At 41.2% G+C, this 15,993-nt stretch overlaps 1 protein-coding gene across 3 annotated transcripts in view; it reads right to left on the reverse strand.

Annotated features, from left to right (window-relative positions):
* Positions 1 to 15,993, reverse strand: part of aatka (apoptosis-associated tyrosine kinase a) — a 32,050-nt gene that overhangs the window by 1,658 nt on the left and 14,399 nt on the right. For 2 of the 3 annotated variants that reach the window (XM_072369608.1, XM_072369609.1), the window contains exons 3-14: positions 15,515 to 15,648; positions 11,037 to 11,178; positions 7,020 to 7,099; positions 6,449 to 6,567; positions 6,224 to 6,311; positions 5,950 to 6,083; positions 5,248 to 5,332; positions 5,044 to 5,165; positions 4,657 to 4,806; positions 608 to 3,977; positions 375 to 522; positions 74 to 277 (exon numbers count right to left, since the gene is read on the reverse strand). In XM_072369608.1, coding sequence (XP_072225709.1) covers positions 74 to 277; positions 375 to 522; positions 608 to 3,977; positions 4,657 to 4,806; positions 5,044 to 5,165; positions 5,248 to 5,332; positions 5,950 to 6,083; positions 6,224 to 6,311; positions 6,449 to 6,567; positions 7,020 to 7,099; positions 11,037 to 11,178; positions 15,515 to 15,648 — 4,776 coding nt within the window. Of the gene's footprint in view, positions 1 to 73; positions 278 to 374; positions 523 to 607; positions 3,978 to 4,656; positions 4,807 to 5,043; positions 5,166 to 5,247; positions 5,333 to 5,949; positions 6,084 to 6,223; positions 6,312 to 6,448; positions 6,568 to 7,019; positions 7,100 to 7,458; positions 8,619 to 11,036; positions 11,179 to 15,514; positions 15,649 to 15,993 lie in introns of those variants that run through there. The other variant, XM_072369610.1, reaches the window with a different exon arrangement.

Genomic DNA, 15,993 nt, shown 5'->3' on the forward strand with positions numbered 1-15,993 from the left:
TAAAAAGAGCAATGGATGTCATAAATTTATCAACAGAAACACTAGTTGACGAAAATGGATAAACATTACAGACCTGCTGCTGAGCCCACTTGGGGGTCAGACACATGTGTGATAGAGAATCGTGAGACCATGAAACGGTTGAGTGCCACAGGGGCAGCTTTGGGAGCCCCAGGGCTGTTGGCGACCGATGTGGGTGAGGATGGAGGCTCAGGGTCGTTCTGATATGAGGATGGATGGGGCTCAAAGGCGCAGTCTTCTTGCCACACACAACTCCCACCTGAATCCACACAGATATTATCGGACAGCAGTTACTATAGTGATAAATCCAGGAAGAACAATCTAGGATCACAGTGAGTGGCATTGTGTTTCCTCACCCTCATCTGAGTTATTTCCATTAGTTTCTCCAGAAACATAGGGAGTGTCACAGGATTGAGCCATGAGTTCTGAGTCTGAAGATTCCTGCCCATTTGTCTCTACTCCTGTAGAGAAGGAATAGTCAGCCAGCTCTCCTGTGGGGCTTTCCTGGAAGACACAAACAATGATTAAGTAATCAAATTGTCAGAAGAAAAGCCACAGTCCACAACTTTGAAATATAGATATGTCCTACCTGGTCAAAAAGAAACACTGTAACATCGTCAAAAAATGACACAGCTTTTTTCTTCCTCTCCAACTCATCACAGAAGGACTCAGTGAGCAGGGTGGGCATCTTCAAGAGGCTGCGGAGGTGGCTCGCTCTGCTGCAGTCGCTTACCACCACTGGTACTGTGGTGAAATCTTCCTCACTCTCCTCACTATCTTCATCTTGGATATTGTACGTCCTAAGCTCTTCATCAGACTCACTGTCATCTGAGTCATCTTCATCTTCTGCCTCCTCCAGCGGAGCTCTTACATCTTCCCCACAAAGCTCCAACAATGATGAGGAAGTGGAAAGGTCATGAGGACCATTAGATTCCTCACATAAGCTATCACATTCCTCTGCATCTATGTCCTCGAAATCTTCCTCATTTATTCTAACACACTCCCTCCTGTCCTCTGTCTCCTCATTGACATGACTGTATTCAGGAAGCTCCTCTTCCTCTGTGGATCCATCACCATTTTCTTCTCTGTACTCAGTTATGGTGCAGCCAGACAGCAATGACTGGACAGGAGAGTAGTCTTCTGCCTTCCTGCTACCCTGCTCATGGTTTGCTGAGGCCTCCTGGACAGCAGAGGGGGGTTCTGAACCAATGGAGGAGCTGAGATCTGAGGCAGGCTCATTGCCTGAGTGCTCTGTCTCCAACCCAAGATCATCTTCTGCAGGAGCAGACTCTTTGGTCAGACAGCCACCCATCTGTGGAGGAAAGGGTGACAGCATGGACAAGCCAGGAGTTGGAAAAGAGTGGCGTGAACTTGAGTCAGCTTTTGAGATATTCACCAAAACACAACTCTTGATGGGTTGTGGAATTGTACATTTTTTCCCATTGCTGAACTGCTTTTCAACAGAGTCATCCCCTAGAGAGCTCAAATTCTCAGCATGACAGTAATGATTAACTGAATCTGCAAAGAACTGACCACCTTCTTCGTGGGGACTTCTCTCATTTTCTGCATCATAGTCAGAGAAATAAGCTGAGTCCCTGTATGGGTTCTTGTCAGCCAGAACCTTTACATGGTGTTCTGAGGTGCATGTGGAGGTGCAGACCCCTTGTCCTAAACCCACCTGCAGAACAATTTCCGGTTCTCCACCCAACCGAGGGCTCCTCTCACCACCGAGTGGATCTCCAAACTCTTTGAAAATAAACTCTGGAGACTCGTTGTTCTCTGTGTCATATCCACTATCCAGAGATTTGGGTAGGATAGGAGTATTGAAGGGATCAGGACTAAAGGCCTGATCACAGGAGCTTGCCATTGATGACAACAAGTTGATGGTGTCCGCTGAGTCAGGAGTCCCCTCTAGATTCTTCTTTGGACTGAGGTCTTCCTCCTCTACCTCAGTATAGTCAAGGTTGAAATCAGCAAAGATCCCTGATGTAAGATCTGCAACGTCATCATCATCATCATCATCCTCACTGTAGTCACCAAGCTCAACCAGACAACTGCTGGATTCTCCAATCTCTACTCCACAATCTAACGCTCTGGTGTCCTGTGATGTCTCTGCCCAGTTTATTCTCCTGTTACTCAGACCCACAGATACTCCAGATGACACTCCCTCCCAGATGTTACTTCTATGCTTGTCTGATAAGGCTCCTGTTTGACTGGTCTGAGGCTCCCTCAGAGAAGGTGGGGACTTTATATAGCTTGTCTCAGGTGTCATCTCTGAATATGTCCTCTCTTTATTTAGCAGTGATTGCATTTCATGTTGCCCTTCCACTTTTCGAACCCCTGTACCTCTGGGATTCATACTTGAGCTGGGGATAGAATCAATGCCTTGCAAGTTATCTACATTGATGTGCCTTTTTTCTTGAGTTGCAGCTTCCTCTCTTTCTTTGTGGCATAAGTGAATGTATGAGCTTAATCCAGTGGACTTGCAAGCAGCACTACAACCAGAGTCTCCACCTCTGCCCTCCAAGGTGCCACAAGTCTTAGAGCTATGGAAGGTTTTTGTGGTGGCCTTGGTTAAAGACCATAATTCTGTGGTGTTTGATTGAAGCTCCAGGTAGCTGTCATTACCATATATTGTCTGCCTGCTGTCAAAACTCATGCTATTATTGTTTGCTGAATGGTTTGAGATCCAATTAGTGGCCTCTCCTTCAGAGAATAAGTCATCCTCAATTTCCCCACTTCTCCTCTGCCCCAACAGCAGGCCATCATCTATTCCTACGTCTATGTTAATGTGATTAACAATGGGAATTGTCTTTCTGAGGGAACCCACCATATTATGGCAGCTTTCATTAACCATGCTATGATCTGCGTTTGCTTCAAGATAAGGATCGCAGAACCCTAAGCTCGGGCTGCTGACAGCTTGTGATAAACTGCGTTGGTGTTCTAACCGGCCCTCTGGATGCAGTAGGTTTGATTGAGACTCTGATGACATTTCCAGTTCAGACAGACAGGACTGGTGGTGTGTCCTTCGTGCTGCTGAGCGCTCACTGTTGACTGTGTCACTGGAATTGGACTGGATGTAATTATGAGAGTAGGTTAATTTTACAGGACTGGTGCTGGATGAATGTCTCAACAGGGGCTGCATGGTTAGCTGGATGGTGGGACTTGAGTCAGAGTCATTAGCATTTGATTTAGTGTTCTCAACAGTAGACCAGTAAGCACTAGGCTGTGCCATTGTTTGACTCTCTGAGGGCAATCTGCTGCTGCTGCCTTCAAGTCCAGGGCTGTAGTCCAGAACACTGTCATCCACCTTAATATTACACTGCACTGGTTCCTCTATGCGAATGTAGTACTCACTACTGACTGAGGGGCTGTGGGCACTCAATACCGGGACAACACCTATGTGTTCAGGTTCATAATAAGATGGGGACACACTTGAGTTCGGGCTGTCAGTCCTGCAACCCCCTGAGGAACTTCCTTTGCTTGAATAGTAGATATCCTGGTAGTGTGGGTTGCCCTGTCCCAGTGGCCCACTGGTGGAGGAGGAGCAGTAGGGTTGTTCTGCTCGGGCAAGTTCCCACTTATACTCAAAGTTAAGACCGTGGCTTGTCTCTGTGACAGTCAGTAAGTCGTCCCCTGTGTCAGAGTGGAAACTATCGGAGAAGTGCTCCAGCAGAGGGAAGGAGGACGAGACAGAGGAGGCCAGCTCTACTGCCTGGGTTTGATCTGCACAAGGAGGGTCAGCGGTGGAAGGTGTGGGTGTCAGGACTAGGGCTGTGGATATAGCTGTGTGGGATGTGCTTCCGAGCAGGTTGGGTCTCAAGGCATTCCAGCGCAGCTCAAAATCTTCCTCAGCTTCACTTGATCCCTTGGCACACAAGTATGTGACCAGAAGATGTACTTCCTCACTGCTGGGCCTGAGCTCTGGTTGTAGCCAGCAGAACTGCATAACCTCATACCTGGGAACAAAAGAAAGAAGACAAAAGATAAATGCTTTGACTGAGTTTCTCACAAAAACTGTTTATTTATTTAGATTAAAAAGATTCTGAATTTCAGAGGAGAGGAATAGGAACAGAGATGCAAGATAAAGGATTTATTATTAAAAAACAAAAAGCAATTTAAAGGCAACTTCAGGAGTCAGCACTTTACAGCAACACCTAGCACAATGTTACTCTTGCCATTAATGTGCAGTGCAGATGCTGACACAGTTAGCAGAGCCTCTCTATGTGTCACTGTAGCTTATCCCTGCTGGTAGCAAGTGTGTTTATTTCACGCAGGAACAAAAGTGAAAAATTGATAAATATAAACAATATCTGGCTGGATCCCACAGTAAAGATTGATGAGGTGACTCAACTTTGGTCGATGTCAGGGAGATCATAAAGAATAGGAAAGTATTGATCACCTGCTCTTGCTTTCAAAGAGAAATATAGTTACATTGGATTGCTAAACCACCTTAGGCACAAATTATTTAAATAAAACAGGACACACAACCTAGTGAGTAATTAATTGGTCAGCTAGATTTTTAGGCATGATAATGTATCAAATGTGGCACCAATGATACAAATTCCAAAGTGTCAGCATGCATTTGTGTGCATAGTATGATTTCCCTGACTGGGTGAAATTGCAAGCATGTCTCACCAGCGGTCAGCCAGGGGGAACTGGAGCTGGGGTTTGGGTAGTTTAAGCTGCTCTTCCTTCACAGCATATGTCAGCACTTGTCTGTCAGAGTAGTGTCTGTATGGCTGGTTTCCCAGTTCAAACAGCTCCCACACAGTGACCCCCAATGACCTGGAACAAGCATGGAAAGTGTACAGGACGTACAGTGCTCATACACCACATTAGACAATGATCCAAACAAGTGGAACATACATGATAAAGTACAAAATAATATGATAACATAATATGTTCCTTTACACAAGCTTATAATGAATCCATCAAATCTGACTCTCACACAGAACATCAAAGTATTATTCTAAAGAGGATATTGGTTGGTAGCTTCATATCCTTAATATTTGCATATCTTACCATATGTTACTACTTTTGGTTTGATCAACGACCAGCAAATTTCCGTGGACTTCATCAATGAGCTCTGGTGCAATCCAGCGCAGAGGCACCCAAATCTGGTCTTGTGTTATATAATAGTCATCCTATAAAAAAAGTAAAATACATTGAATATTAATAGGTTTACAAGCTGCCTGGTACAAAAAGTGACATTATGAAAGGACTGACCTTGTATCGGCTGTGAGAAAGCCCATAGTCCCCAATCTTAACTGACATTTCTGAGGTTAGCAGGCAGTTTCGCAAGGCCAAGTCACTGTTGTGGAAAAGAAACCAACAGTTTAACCTTTGAAAAAGAATGCAACTACAGCACATAAATATGCCTTTATTTCCTTTTGTATGTTTTAAAGATTGAAGTTTTTTTTAATTCATTTGCAACTGAATATTGTCTATCAGTACTAGTCTGATTACTAAATCAAACAGTATTGTATGTTTAGTACAAAATATCACCAAATCATAAGAACTGTAACAGCAAGATTGGTCAAAGTATAAATCTAACCTCATATATAAACAATAACATGTAACTTCTGTTTCGCCTAACCTGACACTACAGTAACTATAGAATAGTTATATATAGAACTATACAATAACAAGGACGGTACATCTAATCTCATCTCCTCCATACAATGAGCGTTTCACTACGGCTATCACGGATCAATTGCTGTAGCTGCCACATGACAGACAGACGTAAAGGGGCTCACCCCCAGCAACAAAATCACTGATGCTGGAGTTTGTGTAAATTACTCAGGCAGCACCAGGATGTTGTTACAGGGAGAGACCAGCAGAGGGCACAAGGGCTATTCCGATGGGTGCTTCTCCTTAGGGGCATTAACACTTGATGCACTTAAAAGGAGCAGGACTGAAATAATATACCTGTGGATAAAGTTGTATTTGTGAAGATGCAGAAGCCCTGAAGCAATGTCACATGCCATCCTCTGGAGAATCAATGCATCAGGTGTTTCAGAATCAGCAGTTACACAACTGCGGAGGTAACTCTTAAGATCACCCTGATAGAAGAAAAGGAAATGGGGACGTGGGATGCTTTTACTGAATACGTGTGCATGAATACCATAAACAAGAGTAATGAAATATAGGGTAATTGCTTAGGATTGAATAAACAATGTATCATAATTAGATCATGTCCTACCAGGGGGCAAAATTCCATGACAAGCAGATAGGGAGTGACCTCTGAACATTGTGCCAGACATTGTAGGAGGGCAGGATGCTGGAGGGTTCTGACAGAAAAGAAACATTTAATAAGTGATGAATGCATGAAAACTACCCACACTGTCAGTAATACAGTCATTCACTGACACTGTTTTATCTTATTATCAAGGTGGGATTTTTTTTGCAGGTTAATTTGTGGACTGACCGGTATGGCTGGACCTCCTCTAAGAATTGCATCTGATCCTGGACACTGGCACTGGCCTTCAGCTCCTTCACCACCACCTGGGTGGTGCTGAGGCCTGCATTGACTTCACCAAGCAAAACCTACAAGATGTGCGCAGAAGGGCCAGCAGAGTCGAGTTGTAATAAAAGACACTGGAATCTCCACAAAACAGCATCATCATAAAGCTTCAAATTGGGAAACTAAAGGTAGACACAAAGTGAGAATGGGAATGGCATGTGAACAAATGCAAGTGTCATAGTAGCATGTACTGTATAGCAAATTGGAAGGAATCTACTGTAACTGTGAATTTATTCTCTCCTCCCACGGAATCGACACCCTGACACAAAGTGCCACAGATTTTCCTTGCTAGAGTGAGATCGTCATCCGATTAACCACGCATTCCACAAAGAGTGGAAACCTTCTCACAGTACACTAAATACGGTAAGTATATATGCAGTTTTAAGTTTTTGCATAAGCATAAATAACATAATGTTGATATCTCGCTAACAAACTGCCTGTATATTCATGTTAAGAGGAAAAAAGGATATTTCACCTTTCCAAACCAGCCATGTCCAATTTCCTTTAGATACAGCAGACTATGGCGGCCAAGGTCCGATGATTTTAGCAGCTGGACTGGAAGGAAACAGTAATGAAGACATAATATTACTTTTGGGCAAGAAAAACAAAAGATTGCTTGGAAGAAAAGAAGTGACAAAGAAAACAGAGAAAAAATAGAAAGTAAAGGGTTGTGAGCAGATAAAAGGAACAGAAATTAAGTCTGACAATATAGCCAAAATGAAAAACAAAAATCCCAAGAGCTAAACAGGTTATCTACATTTTCTTCAATAAAATGTTGTGTTCACAACAAGATTGAAGGAGAATGCCTGAAGGAAAATACATTTGCAACTTCTCTCTCAGATGTGATGAAACTCACAAAATACGAGGATGCTTGTACAGAGGCAATGCAATTCTTTACATACTGAATTAAATACCTCCATGGATCCTCATATCTCAGCAAGGGAGATCTTGATGGTGAGGGGAAAGGTGATGATGGAGCAGTGGAGCGGCCAGCCACTCTCAGCACTGCAACAGGGACTGAGTCTGAGACCCCGGCAAAGATGAAGTACTGGATCAGAGTGTGAGAACCAAGAGCTCCAGCCCCAGGCATCTCACCCTCATTGTGTATATGTGAGAAGGAGCCCATGGTCACAGTTTGTGCGTGAGAGCCTCGGCAGGATTTAACCCTCCGAGCCCTTGCACAGCTGAACAAGCTCACCACGCTGCCTTTCCCCATCTGCACCGAGCTCATCCTCCAACTGGGACACACACAAACACGCAAACTGTCCTCCTCTTGGGCCATCCAGCTGTCAAGCAAATACCGAAATCCTTGGTTCTTATAGAGACTGCTTTAAAATACAGTAAACAGAAGGAGAAAGAATCTTCAAGTCAGCGAACCAATCTTCCGATGTGTTGATGCAGGCGTTCCGAAGTCGATTTCTGCTCTGGGCTCAGAGATTTTCTGGACATGTATCTTGTCTGATGTGACCGTCACGCATGTTGGTAGTATGCTGTCTGACGCACCAGCTCTATGTGCAGCTTCAAGACACCCATTAATGACATGAGGTCTGCATAATGCCTCCCTGTCACCCAGGACAGCAGCATTCCTTAGCCAAACATGACACAAACACTGCCTCTGTCCGGTGCAGAAAAGATCTCTGTCATACACTCTCACAACCCTTATCTCCAGCCTCCCCTCCCTTCTCTTAGGTCCTGGTGCATGCCACCACCCTTCCCCTGTCTCTCCATATTCTGTCACAGACCCCTCACTGTATTCAGCCCATAATGACAGTCCTCCGCTAGTGCGTTCCTTGGACATTTCAGACTGGTCTTATGCTCCCGCACTGCCCAGCCGGCCTAAAACAGGGCCATTGTTTGGTTTGCTCATACACACGCTCATGCAGTGTCTCCTGGTACCCAGTGCACCAAACACACACAGACACAGACTCACAGGGCCGCAAACAGGACACACACAAGGCCCATTCTCCACAAGAACGCTGGGCAGAGGTTGTCACGATGATAACAGACCCGGACTTCTCCACCCCAACCCCCGGGCCAGCACCGTCCCTCCCTCCCTGACACAAACGAGAGTTAGAAAGTAAGATACGGTATTATTCCAAATGTGGAATGTGTGAGCGTGAGTGTGCATTCCTGCTTGGCTAATGGCATTCCCAGAGAGGATGGTATGATCCAGTGGGCCTGCAGGATCAGTGGGACTGTGGAATGAAACACACAATAAATTCACACTCTCACTTTGATGCATCAAGCCTCCGTAGTGAAGCTTTACATGACCTACTGAATAAAACATAAAAGCAACAAGCGGGAACCCAGTATTGTCAGATCAAGAGTAAACACTGCTGTATTCTCATAGTAATGCATAATTTATGCTTGGTTCATATAGAAAACACTATTCATGGTTTGTGTATCAAGTACACAATTGGCAGTTTTCTTGTAGTTGCAATAATAAGACCCATTTACTCAATGCATGGGTGTGGATAATTAATGATATATACATAGTGTCAATATGCATGAAGGAATTTCCACTGATCATAACTGGCTAACAAAAAAATAGCACAACTACCTGTTTATTTTTTGACATTTAGCTTACAAATGACTTCATTTTCAAATGCAAAGCCTTTTTCATTAATCTCACTGTTTCCAAATATATGTATTTGTATAATATTAATATAAGACTAATGGAAATAAATAAAGAAGAAATATATGATTCTATATATATATAATCAATGCCAAAACATATTACATATAAAAAGGTAGAAGTAATAATAGCAATTTTCATAGTTTTTGCATAAGAAAGGTGGAATGAGTCATAGACCATTCTCATTACTTAGTAGAAGGAGACAATCTCCCTTTCACAATCTCTCCTTTCTCTATTTTTTGTTCCTCACCCTGCAACACCTGGACCAATCAAACAGCCGTAGCTACGAGGGACAGAGACAAGCGTAGCTATTGGCTGCCAGCCTAAGGCTACCTTGTCCAATCATGGCTGGCGCTCTCATCCTGGGATGCTGAGCAGAGACTAACCTCCCTTCAGCACAGTGTAGCAAAGACAGCCAATGACTCATGCAGGGTGAGGCACATTGAGCACCAAAGATGAGGCTCACAATGAGATTGACATACACATTACAGACATAAAGGCAGAATGACCAGAAGAAATACAAACAGATGAAGAAAGGCTCACAGATATAGAATACAAACTATCTACACAAAACATTATGTGTGTTTAAACTGTCAGTAATCAATGCAATTTTTTCTTTTTTTTTTTCTTTAAGGTTTTGTTGGCACTAGTGGTCTGTCTTGATAGTGAAAAGAAGACAGGAAAGTGGCCAGAGAGAGGGGGATGACAAGGGGTAAAGGGCTCCAGGCCGGGACTCCAACTAGGGATGAAAATCTACAGCCTATGAATATGGGGTGCCGGTTAGCTCAACAGGTTTTGTGGACACCCCAGTGATTAATGCTGGGTGATGACATAGGAGTTTGTGTCTTTTTTATTCATAATAATAAAAGACATTCATGACAATGTAATTTTACAGACATATAAGGAAAGAGCTCCAGAAATGACATAGAGACCAGGCTGCTTTCTCTCCTGTGGGCTACAGCTTCCATACAAAAAGTTGCATAGCACAGCAGTAAACCAGTTTCTTAAATGAAGGAAATATATTAGTAATTTGTTCAGAGAAAGAGTAAGACAAAAGAAAAATAGGCTTAAAGACATTTTTGTATTATGTAGGACTGTGTACTAAATTCAAATTGATTTGATTTTGATGCAAAATTTGACATTTTGACACGTTTTACCAGCCATTTTTATCAAATTAAATCATACTGTACATGTCTTTGAGTCTGCACAGATATCCATGGTAGTTTGTCATAAATGAAGTGTCTGATTTGTCTCTGTGACTGGCAACCTGTCTATGGTATACTCTGCTTCTAGGCTAACAGCTGGGATTGGCTACAGCGCCCCCACAACCATAAATTGGATTAATAATTTTCAAGATTTCAAATATGCTTGTTTGAACCTCTAACTTGCCCCTCCCCACTTTGATTAAATAAACAAAAAACTGAAAAAAAGTCAATTTGACATAGAATAGCCCCTAACATTCCCAAGTAGAATACATCAAGATGAGAACGTAAACTGGTGAAGATTTAAAGCAGTCTTTCGGTGTCATTAGCAAGTTTTTTTTTTAACTGGCAAACTATTGATAAGATTACAATGAATTAGATGGAAATGCATTATAATGAATTTGATAGTGATGAGTATGATTGTAACTGAATTACAGTGAATTGGGACTGAATTGGATTGTAACTAATCAGACTTGTACTGAACATTTTAAATTTGTTTTTAAAAAGCTTTAATATTCTCTTTTTTTACACCATGCTCAAGAAACGTAAAATCATTGGCTACAAAAAGATGTAAGAAACATCAAAAGAACTTAACTAAATAACTGGTTCGTACAATTTTAAATGAATGTGTTATGTATGGATTGTGGTTCCTTACTGGATCTGCCGGGCTGTTTAGAGACAGGCAAGGAGACCTCAGTGAGGGGCAGGATGTAAACCTCAGGGCCATTCTGGGAGGTCGGCGAGGCCAGGACGGAGAGGTCTGCCTGGTACTCCTCGCCTTCAGTGTTTTCAAACTCCTGGTGCAAGGACACACGCTGGGATTAGTCATCCACTCACAGCCGTCCTTCCACTGAGATAGTGGGAAACAATAGTTTAACTGTGGAAGCATTCAGATACACTGAGGCACATCCACCTACCCACATACATAAATCATGTAGATTGTGGGATGCATTGAGAGGGTCACTGCTCAGATACTGTGGGAGAAATGCACTTATGCATACAGCTATTCAAACAGCAGACACTAAGGCTTTCTTTCATTCTGTCCTGTATCTCTTTCTCATATAAAATATCTTACAACACATGCTTACAGGTTTTGCTTATTTAAAGTTTTAGAAAACACATTTGATTACATTTTAAAGCAGTTATTTGTTTTTGAGGATGGATTAGTCTTGCAAATATCTTCATATGCAAAAATAGACTAGGTTTTAAAACCTGAAAGTTTTTTTTCCATAATTGGACCATGCAGCTCCAAGATCCTACCATGAGCGTCATCCTCTACTGTGCATTTTGAAAGAGATCACTATAGTCTTTACAAAAAGGGGCACTGTGTACTCCACACTGGGAAAAAGACCAAGAATGAAAGTGTGATCAATAATGAGATATGCAGAAGAATTGCTGGTCAATTAACTGCAGATTTACCCCTTCCACACCATCACTGCTTTAAAATGGAAGACAACAGAGAGTGGCAAACAGTGACCCTTTCTCTTACTATATATACAATAACCTCCACCCTGTCCTGTCTGATTTATTCCCATTACCATAGCTTCAGCTCCTTCCAGCCCCCCACATACACACGAACACTACTGCAGTGTCCTTGCTCACTAAATATTGTAATGCGCTTCATTGTGCTCTGTTTCTGTGAAAATCCCATAAAATATGTATTAAGAGTGCAGATCTTAAATCAAATGTATAATATTCAAATTAGTTAATTTAGCTTTGTTGTGTCATACTACACACTAGGATGGAGGCTGTTTATATACTTTGCACATATAATTTGCACAAAAAAATCATGTAATGTCATTATGTATTATGTGCTGTTTGTCATTCTTTCTGTATACAGTTTCAAAATCACCCAAATTCTTAATTACTGTCAGCATAGAGACATGGAGTCATCTTAACAGTACTACATGTTCAATTATAAATCCACTGTTTTCAATACAATTCATTTTTACAATGAACATTTTGGCTGCTCAACAGCTTGTGGACTCGTTTGTCATCTCATAAAATAACAAATGTTTTCAGTCAGTGACAGGTTTTGATTATAGACTAACATGTACGGTCTAATGAATTCTGATCATCAGAATAAAGGATTTCCACTTTCCTCAGACATCACGAGCACTGATTTTTGTCTTCAGCCTCATAGAGAGATTTCTCAGTGCCTCAGTCCTTTATGGATATAATTTACAGTAGATAAGTAAAACCCTTAAGTCAGTCTTATGTTAAATATTATATTTTGTATAATATTATACACACACACACACATATATATACAGTAAATTAATGTATAATAAACATCTGTTTGCAGTAGTTGTCATATTTAAAAGATTAACCGTAAATATTGCTGTGTTGCTTTTTTATGTGTACATGAAATATAATATAATTCACTTGCTATAGAAACTGAAATAACCAAAAAAACAGTGATATCAAGAATTGTAATATGTCTATTATCATAATTCCTTGGCCATATGTGTTAAATTCTGGTTATAGCTCAGTACATTGGAATTCTTTTGATTCTCTTATCAAGATTAAGAAAAAATGTCTTTAAGTCAAAGCCACCCTAATGCTAACTCTTGTATCCCACCTCATAATCTCCCAATAATTCACGCTGGTCTTTTTAGCAGATTTAGGCTATAGTTTCATGAAACAAAGTCATCCATCTTTTTTTTACTTACAAATCGCTTTCTTACAACAAACCAACTTCCAACTTAGAGCAACAAACAGCAAAGATAAACTGGTCAAAAGCCAGAGAGCGAGCTTCAGGTTGAATTAATGTGGAATATCTAAATGACTCTTTGTGTTTGTTTGTGTGGTTAAACACGCATTCTGAAGCACGAGTGTTTGTACATAGGAATGTGTGTAGATGTGCTTCTCATTCAGGAGAACCATCTGCCACTCTCCTGTGAGTGAAGTGTGAAAGCAAGCACCTGGCTGTGAGTCAGCGTTGCATAGCTCCCCGGAGAGCTTTCAGTTAAGAAAACACTTAATACCCGGCCTCAGACTGCACGCTCCAGTAAGGGCACAGTGAAGACAAGGAATAATGAAGCTTTTAAGCTGGTGCAGCAGTGCAATTTTGCAGTCCCACATGAATGCACACCTTACAAGTAAGCTGTTGCTAAACTAATATAAAGTATTGGAACCAATTATGCATTCTGTAATGTTTGCTACTAATGTGATGCATAGTGCTTCGGCATACAGAAAATAAATTCCAATGCTATTAAAATGCTTTCAGAATCACTTGTGTTGCTCACCTCTTTTTTCACATCTACTAAACAAAGCATGTAAACAAAATAGGCAGCATGACATTATTACTGTAATTCCGTACTTTTCCAGGGACTGAGTCTGAGACCCTGGCAGAGACTTTTGCAGCTCAAAGGCAGGTGTTCACCTTGAACTCTCTCATGACCCAGTGCTGGAAGATGATATATTTGCAGGAATCAATAGTACCATATTGGTATGTCAACCAGGCCCAATGTCTGTTAAGGCAAAATTAATCAAGTATTGTTTGATGGTTCTTCAGCAGCTGGAGCTGTCTTTCTGTCATTTTTCATTTCACTGTATAGAGAGACTCAGACTCTTGCTGTTTCTTCAGGTTATCAAACTGCAGTCTCACATTATGAGGCAGAAACTATCAAGTCTGGAACAAAAAGATACGGAAGCACGCATGAAAAGGCCAGCAATACAAGTTACCATTCTCATTAGTGACATCGTTATCCCTGCAGCACCCATCTCCTACACACACTTCCCACTCATTATCACCACATATTCTAGTAACATACCCAAGAAGAATGCTGCTCAGCTTTCACCCACTGTTATCTAACACCCCCCCATGCTTTCTTCATGTGTCATTTAAAAAACAAAAAAGCCAAAGATGTTGCCACTTAAATCTCTTTGCTGAGTACCATTAAAAAATAGAAACAAAATGATGCGAGTAGTATGTCAAAGTGAAACTTGAAAGGACAAGGGGCAGCCAGTGCAGCAGCTCAAGAGTTTGTGTTCTGTCTCCCTTCCCTTATACCCCCTGCCTGTGTCAGTCATTGTTGGCCTTCATCACAGACTCAGTTCAGTGCTGATGTTTGACACAGCATGACTGAGTCATGCTGGCAGACAAAGGAAATGCAGAGACAATGTGTGCCAGCCTGGATAGGTAAGCGGCTTTAAGGGATTATCAAATATTGACATGTGCAATTCTGGCTTCTCCTTGAAAATGCACTTATACATAAAATGATAAATCAATACACTGAACTAGTATATTATTTCTAATTGATCTTTTGCGACAAAAGTTTAGATCATGAAACTGGGTGAGAATTTCTCTATACATTCTTTATACCTTATATAAAACTACACACTAGATCAGCTATTCAGTGAGTCAACAGAAATAAAAGCAAGTTTGATAATTAAAAAACTATTCAGCTAAACAAAATCTCAAATGCAATGATTTGTTTTGCATCATTGTAATCTGTGGATGTTTGAGTTTAGAACTGTTGACTGCATTTGACTTAACATAAAAATGTAAAAGACATTTGAGCCAGCCATTGGTGCTGATGGACACCTGTTTTCATGTTAAAACTGTTACACAAAAAAAACCCTGAATTCATAAAAGTTTCCTGAAGTGTACAAAAAGAAGAGAAAGCTGTGTCCTAAAACAGGAGTAATCACATTTCATGACAGATACACAAAATTCACGAGGCTATCAGCATTTTGTGATGCCATTTTTCACTTCTTTGGCATGTCATAGACCTAATGATTAGGCATATAATCACATTGATAGATGATTAAATAAAAAATTTAATAGTTAGTTGCAGTTATTGGTTTAGTTCAACAATAAGCCTTTATTATTATACATGTGCACTCAGTGTTGAGGACTTTATCATCTATCCTTTCCTAATACACAGAATACCCATCTATGACTCTACACTCATCTGTAACTCTGAAATATCATTTTGTAAGTTGATGGAAATACAAAGCTATCAGGAACATAAATTAAACAACATTTCATCTTTAGTTTGTTTTAAACAGTTTATACACAGAGATACAATACATGTATGTCGGAGTGCATTCCCTTCCTGTCTACATTCACTCCTCATACAATCTGTGCTTCCTTCCACTTCCAGCTGGGAGCAGCAGTGAGCTCACCTTGAAGCCAATGTCTCCCTTCTTGCAGCAGAGGCAAGCCAGCATGAGGAAGACGAAGGTGAAGAGGCCAGAAAAGGAGACAGCTACAACTGCAAGAGATGAAGGCCAAGACAGCTCGCTCAGAGGAGCCCCATCTGCAACAACAGAGGATAGTGCAAGTGTTAAAAGGGTTGAACTGTATGCTGGCAAACGACAGAACCATACAGGAAATTAAAAACAAGATAGAGATGAAGTTGATTTGTATACACAGAAATGATATGTGCCTGTAATATTGACAACTTGACAAAAGAAGCAGTACTTGTAATTAACATTCTCATCAGGTTCGTGTTTATCTCTATAGAGTAAATAGAAAGCAGGCTGGCCACTGGAGCTTAATTACAGAAGTCATTGTGCAGTCAGAGTCATGTAAGCAAAAAGTATGAAACCATCCACAAATCCACTCACTGCCTAATACTTTAATAAAAAAGTAGTTGTACTTG

This window comes from Leuresthes tenuis, unplaced genomic scaffold, assembly GCF_036924035.1.
Source record: "Leuresthes tenuis unplaced genomic scaffold, fLeuTen1.0.hap1 SCAF_17, whole genome shotgun sequence".
Taxonomy (NCBI): Eukaryota; Metazoa; Chordata; class Actinopteri; order Atheriniformes; family Atherinopsidae; genus Leuresthes; species Leuresthes tenuis.